The 12,640-nt window shown below is 36.6% G+C and overlaps 1 protein-coding gene across 1 annotated transcript; it reads right to left on the bottom strand.

Moving 5' to 3' along the window:
• Positions 1-2,267: 2,267 nt before the first annotated feature.
• Positions 2,268-3,331, bottom strand: LOC141601354 (uncharacterized). The gene is made up of 2 exons (XM_074421628.1): positions 2,612-3,331; positions 2,268-2,522 (listed from the first exon to the last, which is right to left on the bottom strand). The coding sequence occupies exons 1-2, from the start codon at positions 3,329-3,331 to the stop codon at positions 2,268-2,270; spliced, it is 975 nt and encodes a 324-aa protein (XP_074277729.1).
• Positions 3,332-12,640: the final 9,309 nt, after the last annotated feature.

The raw sequence follows: 12,640 nt of genomic DNA, 5'->3' as shown, positions 1-12,640 counted from the left end.
ACGCCCTAGTTTCGCCCTCCGTGGAACCCGCCACGGGAGGGGATGTGCACATTAATGGACAGGGTTGTCGCTCATTGTGAGGAGCGGGGATTTGGTGGGAACGGCCGCGGTCCCCCATCGCGCGGGATCGTCCAAAGGTGGACGGTCGATGTGAGTTGGTTGAATTACCGTGATTGTGTTGAGATTAGTAGCATTGTATTGTGTTGATAATTGTAGTTGCCGTTGTCGTATCTTATCTCGATCGACCCTGGTGTGGTTGTTTGTTTGTTATGTGTCTGCCGTGATCCCTTATGGTGAGCTGTCGGTCTTAGCAGGTGTTGGTGTTGTGGATAGCTGGAGTCCGGGCAGGGATGAGTCTTCACGAGATTCGATGGTCGTAGCTAGTAGTCTTCGAGTTGTATCTTTCATATTGTTTGTTGGTTTAAACCGCTTGTAATACAATGTAATAGTTCTTTTATCGACGTTTGATTATTACTATCCTCGGGCAACCGAGTTGGTAACGCCCTTATATATTAAGGAAGGCCTAGTTAAGGCTCCTCTGAATATGGGGGTGTTACATCCTTGATCTTACAAATGTTCCTCTAATTCCAATTAGAATCAGGAGGAGGATGATATGTTTCCCAATCAGCACCTTTCATATAGACATGATCAATCCAAAGAACCCATAATCTGTTAGCCTTTGTATAGATCAAGTTCACTAGTTTACCCACACTAGCTATATTCCACACCCCTGCTTCTTTTATACCCAAGCCACCTTCCTTTTTACTGCAGCACACAACCTGCCATGCCACCAAAGGTGCCCTGTTATAGTCTGAGCCCCCACACCATAGAAAATTCCTGCAAATACTCTCAATTCTCTTGATAACTCCCTTAGGAATTAAAAAGATGAATGCCCAGTAGTTATATAACGTATTCAGAACTGTGTTTATAAGGACTAGTCTACTAGCATAACTCAATTTTTTAGCCCTTATACCTCTAATCTTTGAAACAATCTTCTCTAGGAGAACATTACAGTCAGCTTTTGTAAGTCTACCAGGTTGAATTGGAATACCAAGGTATTTAAAAGGGAGCTTACCCTCTTGAAATCCAGAAACCTGAGCTATATCAAACTTTAAAGAATCAGCAACCCCATTATAAACCACTTCTGATTTAGAAGCATTGACCTTGAGTCCAGAGGAACCAGAAAAGGTAGCCAGCACCCTGAGGATAAGCATGATAGACTGCACATCTCCTTTACTGAACATGAGTAGGTCATCAGCAAAGAGTAAATGAGTCAGTTTCAAACTTTTACACATAAGATGATATCTGAAGTACCACTTCCTAGTAGCAAACTCCATAATTCTTGACAAATATTCCATGCAAATGCAAAAGATTAAAGGAGAGATGGGATCTCCTTGCCTAAGCCCTCTCCTACCAGGAAAATAACCAAATTGTGCACCATTAAGATTAAGTGTGTAAGTAGGAGTAGTTATACAAAGCATAATCATCCTTTTAAACTTTTCAGGGAAATGAAGGGCCTCTAACATCTGGTCAACAAAGACCAACTCAATTGAATCATAAGCTTTTTGGAGATCAAGCTTAAAGAGACAACGAGGGGAAACTTTCCCTGTGCTATACTGCCTAATAAGATCTCGACAAATCAAAATATTTTCCAGGATGCTTCTCCCTTTAACAAAAACACCCTGTGTCTTGGAAATCAGATCAGGAAGAACAAGAGCCAGCCTAGAGCAGAGTAACTTAGAAATAACTTTGTAAAGTACATTACAGCAAGATATAGATCTGTAGTGCTTCACACTAGCAGGTCTGTCAATTTTAGGGATCAAAGTGATAACAGTGGCATTTATCTGTGTTAATAGCTTGCCAATGTCAAAAAAGTTAATAACTGCCTCACAAATATCAGTCCCCACAATGTCCCAAGCATCCCTATAGAACTGACTAGAATAACCATCAGGCCCAGGGGATTTACTAGCAGGAATACTGAACAGACATTTCTTGACCTCCTCAGCTGTGACAGGACTATTCATTAGGAGCCAATGTGCCTGAGTACAGCATTGTCCTTGCCTGACAACATTGATATTAACAGTAGCAGTTGTATTGTGAGTCCCCAGGAGTTCCTGGTAATAAACCAAAAAAGCATTCTGTATTGCTGCCCCATCAGTACACATGACACCATCTTTATCTTCAATTTGGAAGACCTTGTTCATCATCACCTTTTTTTTTATAGAATGATGAAAATAAGAAGTATTTAGATCTCCCTCCAGTGACCATTACACCTTTGCCTTTTGAATCAGAAAACTGTCTCTGGCAGTAATGAGATCCTTAAGATCATGGGCCAAGTCCAGTTCCTGCTGCAGGAGAGTTGCATCACCAGGATTCTCAATAAGAGCTTTCTGTATAGTCTCCAAAGCTATACTAGCTATGTTGGTATTGTTTTCAATATCAGAAAAACACTCCTTATTGAGAGCTTTCAGAATAGGCTTCAGAGCTTTAAGTTTTTTTATAATGCCAAACATCTTAGTACCCTGATAGGACTTGGACCAACTAGCAGACACAAGAGATTTAAAAGTTGGTGCAGCCCCCCACGTGTTAAAGTACTTAAAACTTTTCCTACCATGAATTCAGAATTCCTGTCCATAATTGTGCAAGGACAGTGATCAAAGAGGCCCTCAGGATGGAAGTGAGCTACACTATCTCCAAAAAGATTAAACCATTCCTGATTCCCCATAGCACGATCAAGTCTACTATAAACCCTATCCACAGGAGCCTGTTTATTTGACCAAGTAAAAAGAGCACCAGTAGCAGCAATATCTTCCATACAATAAATAGAAACACAGTCCTGAAAGTGTTCCATCTCAGCATCAGAGGTGCTCCCACCCAATCTCTCAACGGGACTGAGGACAGTATTGAAATCACCTAGCCAAAGCCAGGGTGCAGTGCACTCCTTAGAAAACTTCTTCAAAAAATTCCAAAGTTCAGTTCTTCCATTAAGATCATTGTAAGCATAAATAAAAGTGAGATAAAATCTCTTATCATCAGTTTGGGAATGAACCAACATATGTATATGTTGTGCACGATATGATAAGAACTGAATATCAAATAAAGTAGGCTTCCATAACACCCATATCCTACCACCCTTATGCCAACTGCAGTTAGTGGAGACACTCCAACCATCACAAATAGAGGTATTTTTCTTCAAAAGGCTACCAAGTTTCAATTTTGTCTCAAGCAAACCAAATAAGCCCACCCCATTATTGTGCATAAACCATTTCACCACTTTCTGCTTATTCACGTCATTCAGACCCCGTACATTCCAAAACCCCAGACTATGCATTGATATCAGGGTCAGGGGGGTCCTTTCCACTCTCTACCACTCCCCCCGGAGTAATAGAGTGGACTTTATATGCTTAGCAGGAGTGGACTTGACTGCAGGTGTAGCTCTAACAGTAGCCAAAGGAGGGAAATTTGCAGGTAAATGAGAAGGAGGGGTTACAACATCTTATGGTTCTTTTTGTGCCTTTTGCAAAGGCCTCCATACTTTCTGCTGTTTTGGAGGAGCCTTTACAGAAGGAGCCTTAGGCCTCCTCTTATCAGGCTTCCTACATTGAGCAGAGTTATGTCCAACTCCATTACAGCTTGAGCAGGAGATAGGTCTCCATTCATGCTCAACTTTGACAATCACCAAGTTACCAGACTCATCTAAAAATTTAACCCTTTCAGTCAACTCCTGATCCATAGGTAATTCAACCATAACCCTAGCATAGCTAAGTCGAACTTTATCCTTAGTTTTAACATCCATTTTAACAAATTTTCCGACAAGACCAGCAATTTTAGATAAACAATTGCCCCAAAATTTTAGAGGAATACCATACAACTTAATCCAAACAGGGACAATTGCAACCTTTTCCTTAACTAACTCCATATCCGGTACCCATGGCTTAACAATAACAGGTTTATTTTCAAACATATAATAACCAGAACGAAGTAAAGCTTCTTTCCTTGTTTTCTTAGTCAATGTTACAATGAAAACACCATTGTCAAGGAACGAAACTCTGTCGCTACCAAACTGCTCCCAAACATTATAAACATAATTCTCAACGATATCCGAAGGTGGGTTAGAACCGAGAATGTAACATATAACAGAATGGTTCCAGAATTCTACCTCGGGTTTGATATCCTCTGTTGTAAACTGAAGCAGTTCAGACGTGTCTTCTTCTTCCAGTATCGGTTCCATAATTGGGATGTCCTTTCCACCATGCCTAACATACCAGCTATCAGTTAGAACTGTCTCTCTTTCAGACAAATTCAGGACAGGAACACCCTGAATATCATTCATGGCTCTTGTTCTACCAGTATCTGATGGTGAAGGACGAGGAAAATTACCACCTTTAGGACCGCCATTAGTTGAAGATTGCACTGCTGAAGCTTTAGCTGAATTTAAGGAAGATTTAGTGATTGAACGTAAAGGAGTAAAGCGATTTTGTGAGTTTTTGAGCGTCGTCATAGTTGTTGCAGATAGAAGGAATACTAGGTCATGAAATTTAGAGCTTTTTGATAATAATTAATATAATTATTATTACTTTTCCCTTATTATTATTTCCATATTATCTATTATAAATTCCCGGTTCAAATTCCGATTATACTCATACCTTATTATAATAAATTCCGGTCCAATTAATCAATGTCACACGGCCCAACACTCGATTATTACCTAAGCCCAGTTCCTGACTTGGATTATTAATTTTATATTTTACTTAACGTCTTATTTGTAATTATTCTTAGAAATGCTTTTAACTAATTATTAGTTACATAAATTATTAATATCAAAATACGGGGTATTACAGTCTTCCCTCCTTAAAATGAACTTCGTCCCGAAGTTTCCCACAACTACTATTACAAAACTTATAACTACGCATCATTCAACATCATTAACTTACTCGATCATTATCAAACTTTTTTAATCATTATAATACCGTATCATACTTATTAAAATGTGTCACAAAACTAATCTCAAAACATGAGAATGTATCACAATATAAACTTAGAACATGAGGTATCACATTGATAACTCATACCTTGATTACTCCCTCAATTGTCGTTCCTGGTTGCACTTCTACACTCAAACGCTCGGTGACCCAACCTGTTCCAATTGTAACATCTCCACGTAGTAGATAACAAAGTCCAACTCACCAAAGTACTTTAAATAAAAACTTTAATGATTACATATGTCTTACAATTTTTAATCAACTAGAACTTAATGTAAAAATAAATACAACTCGCAGCGGAAATTAAATAAGTGATATAACTACATTTTAGATCTAGACTCCTGCAGGTCCGAAAGCTCACACGCCCAAGCTCCCCATATCCAGCTAACCCAAAACCTGCTATTTAAATCTGCTCCTCATTTAACCGGAAATATTAAATGGTTCGCCACAAGATGCCATCAATTAAAGCAGGCATCAATTTTATTTTGACACAGAAGCAAACACGTCAACCAATGGCTCAGTAGGAATAAATACTAACAACAAAAACATACGATAAGAATCCAATTTCCTTTTTACATTGCACAAGCCCCTGACAACGTACTCCATCCTTTTACTTAGCACACCTCCCTTAACAACGTGCTCACTTTACATCATTCCAACCGAAGTTGAAGTATCCACCATCCCAACCGAAGTTTAGGTATCCACCATCCCAACCGAAGTTGAGGTATCCATCATCCCAACCGAAGTTGAGGTATCCATCATCCCAGTATAAAGCTGAGGTATCCAACACAAATACCATGATCAACAACAATACTAATCATCTCAGAACGAGTCTGAGGAATCCAATAATTACGACATGAGATAACCAACAATCACAATATAAACAAATGACATATACTTCACACCTGATAATTCATCCAACAACATTATCGAGTAAAAGTTGAGTAGGATTTATCCCTACCTGGCAAGCAACTCCCATCATAAAAGCAATCCGAGTAAAGAGAAATTTAATTAACATAGCATCTCACAACTCCGTCACCTAGACAAGTAATTATTATAATTTAGTTATTAATTATTCGATACATTATTATAATTCAATCAATTGAAATTCATTTATATTAATTATTTCCCGTGTATTATTTACATAAAAACCCGTCTTAGAAATTAAACTAATTAAATAATCCGCATAATCCCGCCATTAATCAAATACTAAATCAAGTCATCAATACAATCCTACGTCATCACTCTATATCATCATCATGAACACCCATAACACGGTTTATACCCCGTGTCATACACCACGCCAAACCCCTTACCAAAACCCGCATATTACGACACTCCTAGCCACCGACACCACCGCTAAAACCTACCACCACTTAGCTCGCACCACGACCAACCCCTACAACGACCTACCACCTGCTAAAACACCACCAGCACTCTAAAATCCCACGCCCTAAATACCCCACGACACTACTAATATCGAAAATCCGACACCACAACAACACACCACACGACACCCCACCAGCACAACCACCACACGCTACCATTGACCGCCCTTACTCATCCCAACACCACCTCAGAACTACCCAACACCGACAGCAACACAATCGACACCCCCTCCCCTGTTTCACGCTAAAACGACCATCACCGTCACAAACCACCACCAACAACCACCACAACACCTCCACCCTGGTCGACACAAACACCAGGACCCAACCCCACCTTACCCAGGTTAAGGCGAACCCGAATAAGGGTCCTATTAGGGCCGAAGTCCACTACTCCCCTGTTTTCAACCCGCCTCCATAGCCCTCGAAACCCGCCTGCCACCGCCACCCTATGCCTTCCCTGACACCACCACCATACTCAATCCAACCCTTGCAATCCCACGTACCACTTCCCAAATTTTGGTCCGATTCCATCAAGGTTTGGGTCAGTTTCTAAGCGCCTTAAGATCATCTCACATTCAGCTTAATAAGAAAATAAAAAGCGAGATTAGAAGTTGTTACCTTGAATTATTTATCGCTTGTTAATTCTGTCACCAATACTTTTTTAAACTTTCTTAATCTCCCTCTCTCTCTTTATGAAAATTTTCAGAATTGAAAAGTAAGATAGGATGGTAGATTGCTCCCCTTTTATAGAGTAGGCTTAGGCTTGTCCGTATTATTTTAGGAACCCGTCTTTAAGGCAATTATTACTACTATTATTATTATTATTATTATTATTATCATATATTACTACTCTTACCATAATTAGAATTACCATACATCTGTTTTAATAATTAAATTATTAGGATAATTAATATAATTATTATTACTTTTCCATTATTATTATTTCCATATTATCTATTATAAATTCCCGGTGCAAATCCCGATTATACTCATACCTTATTATAATAAATTCCGGTCCAATTAATTAATGGCACACGGCCGAACACTCGATTATTAGCTAAGCCCAATTCCTGACTTGGATTATTAATTTTATATTTTACTTAACGTCTTATTTGTAATTATTATTAGAAATGCTTTTAACTAATTATTAGTTACATAAATTATTAATATCAAAATACGGGGTATTACAGTCTCCCCCCCTTAAAATGAACTTCGTCCCGAAGTTCGCCCACAACTACTATCACAAAACTTATAACTACGCATCATTCAACATCATTAACTTACTCAATCATTATCAAACTTTCTTAATCATTATAATACCGTATCATACTTATTAAAATGTGTCACAAAACTAATCTCAAAACATGAGAATGTATCACAATATAAACTTAGAACATGAGGTATCACATTCTACCCCCCTAAAAATAAACTTCGTCCCGAAGTTTCGAAACTACTTTTACATTATTAAACCACTAACAATTGAAAGAATTATATAAATGATAAGAGTCTAATCATCCCACTAACTAGTTACCCTTCTACCCATTTCCTAGGTCCCCCTATGATCACTCCTACCTCTCAACTATCATAGGTTAAGAACTTATAAAACATTTATATTAAACATTTGGAAAAACTCGCGTTTTCGGAAATCAAAGCCCAGCGGTAACTTTCAAAATTCACCATTAAATAACCGTTACATTCCACGTTTATTTTTGTATACTTTTCAAAAATATAAAGAGTTTTTAAAAACACGAGAAAAAGAATTAAGTCCAAATCTCGAATAATCAATTTATAAAGATTTTTACAATTCAGTGGGCCGAAACCAAAAACTGATCACCTATAAGTCAAAACTTAGGTCAACTTGTAAAAATCACTATTAATTGTCAAAAATTCACCTTATAACGTGACTTATCAATTTGAAAACATATTTGAGTCTTTTAAACAGTGGAGTTGGAATTAGGTAAAAATATTAAGTACAAAATTAAATGGGAAATTTGTAAGGAAATCATATTTTAAATATCACATATTTTTGATTAGGGTTTTAGTCATAAAAACATAAAGATCTTATGCATGCAAAACTAGAATAAGAGTAAGGAAAAATCGTTTCATACCATATGAATATTTCGGTTTAATGGGCACCAACAAGATCTCCTTCTTGTTAGTTCTTGAGCTTTCCAACAATGGATGAACAAGATTCAAGTTTAGAATCTCTCCCAAAAGCATATACCCAAGGAAACCTCTTAATAACTAATATTATTATGATCTAGTAATAATATTAATCTAGCTTAAATATTTGACCCAAAATATTGATTTTGATCTCCTCTATTTCGGTTTAGAGGAGAGGATTTTTGTGTGTTTTTCTTTCTCTAAAATTTCACAAGTTGTAGAGAGAAATTGCATTTTTCGACACTATAAAAACTATAAGTTGAAGTGTGTATGAATAAAAATGATAGAGGAAAAACTCTATCATTACACTAGGCAAAACCGGTTGGAGGAGGGAAGGTAGCCAATGCATGAGGCCAACTTTCTTCCCAAGAACAACTAGGCATGCATGGCTACATATAGAGTGTAATAATTGTGTTTTTCCCTTATTGAAATAATCAACACAATTTATGCACTAATACCATCTAATTTTCGGTACACTAGAGATAAAATGGGTAGTCCATTTTATTTTGTCATTTGTCAATTGTGACATATGTGACATGTTACTTGACATGTGAATTTGTAACGTATTTTTAACATATTAAAAATCAACATACTCATAAAATATGCCATATACAAAATCCACTAGTAATTCGTAATCACTTGTACCAAAATGGTTTATCAAATTATAAATTACAACGTCTTGTATTTATAATAAATTATTCATCCAATTTCAATTGTTTCGTAAACAATAATTTTATCTATGTAATAAAACAATTCAATTACTTAGACCGTATCTAATATAATCGAATTACAATAAGATACATTAATTTCACTCACAAAATCATCCGTCAATTTTAAGCAATTTAATTAACTCGTATCGGCATATGATTAATTAAATAATCAATTAAGAGTATTTCCCTATAGGTATGACCTAAGGGGATCAACTGATCACCACCGTCGCAGACAGTAATGTCAAACTCTAGACAGCCAATCATTACCGATATGTGTGGACCAGTTGACTGTAAAATTATTACATCGCACATGTATTCTTAAAATGAGATTTAAACATGTGATCAATATGATCGACAGTTGTGATCGCATTGTTGTCGGAGGACACATATGCCAACAATCTCCCACTTGTCCTCGACAAGTGTGCGTCACCAATTCTCTTGTCCTATTACTATCTCCCACTCAATGCAAGGTGTCTTTCAGGTCGTACTTGCAAGTGATCATATCGAGAGTGGTTTCCTTGATCTGGAGAATAACCGATTGACCGGAATTATCTACCATAGATACCTTCCGAGCGTGGCCACGCATTTCCAGTTCATTACTCCTCGAGTGGCCCTGAGATATTGTTTTAACCCTGACAAGGGGGTGGACAATTCCTATCGCACTATTCCCTTCGACTAGCCACAACCATCATAACCCAAAATATGCCCATTTGACCCCATTTACGAAGGTCGTAGTAACACAAATCAAAGTTAATCTGAAACTGTGCCACCTTAGGTGAACAGTCTTTAGTCAAAAGAATCGACTCATTAGAATACTATAGTATCTCTCTCCACGACCAGGCTATATAAATTTGCCAGAACTCTATAAGCGGTCATAAGGCCCGACAAAGTGTTCCTAACAGTCTGCCTATGTGATCGACTAGTCATCTCACATGACTCTATGGCACTTGAACTTGTCATCAATCGCATCACACTCTAGTCACTTCGAGACGTCACCTCATATAAGTGACTATGGGTGAATACCATGTTAATCCGGGTTCACTTTAACGGGGTTCAATATTGTCTCTACAACCCGTTTGGATGTAACAAAGTATAAAAGGAGTTTTCAGATATAAAAACTCGAACGACAAATGTGATTATCACATATGAATAGTCAATACCTGATTACTATTTCATATTCTATAATCCAGTTTGATCTTGAATGTAGTTGTTCATCTCAATTCAATTGAAATGACATGACCCATCATGTTAAGCCTATGAGAAGGCTTTTGTTAGTAGGTTTTATCAACTTCTTGTACCTTACTCAACCTTACTACACACTCGTTTTTCTTTGTAATGTATACATTTGCATTACAAAACTTTCTGAGTACGTGTGGAGATCCAATCAAGACATAGGCCCTCTAGCCTTAGAATAGCTCCCACTGTTTTCACAGTGTGCGGGACTCGTCCCTTTTGTACATCCCATGATTGCAAGTGTACTCAATTTCCGTTGTAAATATTTCTCATTGTTCTTTATTGCCTAGAACGATTCAAGGAAATATATTTCTTAAACAACATAGTCACAATGGTACCTTAACCATCCTAATGTGTTTTGATTATGGTATTGTCAGAAACCATGTGCAATCTCAATTGTCAATTGTCATTTGTGTAACACCCTTACACAAAATTGCACCGAAAACACTTTGTTTTACATCCTTAATGTTTCTGCAAGCACTTAAGGGTAATTTTTATGGCATACTTGGTAACTATTACTTAAATTCGATTTGAAACAATTCATCATACTCAAAGTATATGAAGTGTTATACATCATTTCCTATTTAATTGATTCGGCAGCGGAAGTAAATGGAATCAATCAAATATGTTCAATGTTGATTGAACTAGTCATGAATCTTATCAACATAAGACTTCTTATTTGACGCTAATATCATGTGGATTTATCTCCATAAACCTAGATATTAAAGATGTATTATAATACTCCATAAGTCTTAAATCATTCCCAATGATCAATATGTCATCCACATATAAGAGTAATTAAAATTACCGTAACTCCCACTAAACTCCATGTATAAACATAACTTCTCAACCTATTGAGAAAAGTTTTTATCACATGATCAAATTATTGATTCCAACTCATTGATGTCCTACTCAAGACCCTCTCTTAAGTTTCACATTATCTTAGGATTGCAAGAATCTACAAAACTCAAGACATGTATTGAATACATTCCTTCTAATTGAAGAAGTGGGTTTTAGATTCACTTGCTATATGTATATCATCATAATGAAACACAATCTCTAAGAAGATCCAAATAGACTTAAGCATTTCAACTAGTGCAAAACCCTTTGCAACCAATCAAGCTTTGATATCTAATAATTCACTTGGAATTAATTTCGGATTTTCATGGCTCTAAGCCTTGTATTGAGTTGTGACTTAAACACTCTCATGTAAGTCAAATGTTCATTACTTTCCAGAAGTAATCAACTTGAATCAAACAATTTCTTTGTAAGTTGCAAGCTCTTTACTTTCTAAAAGTAACACTAATTCATCGTCTTTAACAACTGATGACTTTAACCTCCTTGGTTTTGAAGAAACAACGTCTTATACAAAACGTCTCATGTAGCCAAGAAAGACCAGTTTCTTGCGACATAACATTCTTTGTGGCTCTTTGAATAATTTCTCCCACTCTGTCTTCTAGAAATAAACTTGGATTCTAGAAAGACAGCTTCACGAGCCACAAACCCATTGTACTCGTGATTATAGTAAGGAAAAATGAGCATTTGTTTCTTTTGAAAAACTTAAAAATATGGTACCCTACCATTTCATATCTCATATGATTCATTGTAGATTTAGTGGAAAAATAATTTAGACAAAATGATAAAATCCCCAAAAGGATCAAGTAACTCAAAGTAACTTGATTGAAGTCCAAATCATATTGAATAGCGTTTGAATTCTTTATCCAACCACACATTATCCCATAATGCGTGCTAAGAGAGATTAATTTGTGATACTATATCACATTTTCTTTGGCTTATATCAAAGTCTTCACTTTGATAATCCCATCACGACTAAATCATGATTCTTTGAACTCTTTGAACTTATTCAAAGATTTCTCTATTTACCTTATTAAATGAACACATTAGTGTCAACCTAAATCGTTGGTAAAAGAAAATGATCAACCTATTTTGGATCAATGATTTACAACCTCGATCTCCTTTTCAACCAAAAGCCACGAGACATCTTGCTTTGAATACAAGATACACATATACCATAAGATCTAATGGTTTCAAGTGTACTCAATAACTCTTTGCGTTCATCATTCCAGAATCTAAGGTTTAATCTTGGGTTACCAATTTGAGTCATCTTCATGATATATCATTCTAGTTGGGTTTAGAATATAAT

The sequence above is a fragment of the Silene latifolia genome, chromosome 9, assembly GCF_048544455.1.
Source record: "Silene latifolia isolate original U9 population chromosome 9, ASM4854445v1, whole genome shotgun sequence".
Classification (NCBI taxonomy): Eukaryota; Viridiplantae; Streptophyta; class Magnoliopsida; order Caryophyllales; family Caryophyllaceae; genus Silene; species Silene latifolia.
This window is presented reverse-complemented; position numbering and strand designations above follow the sequence as displayed.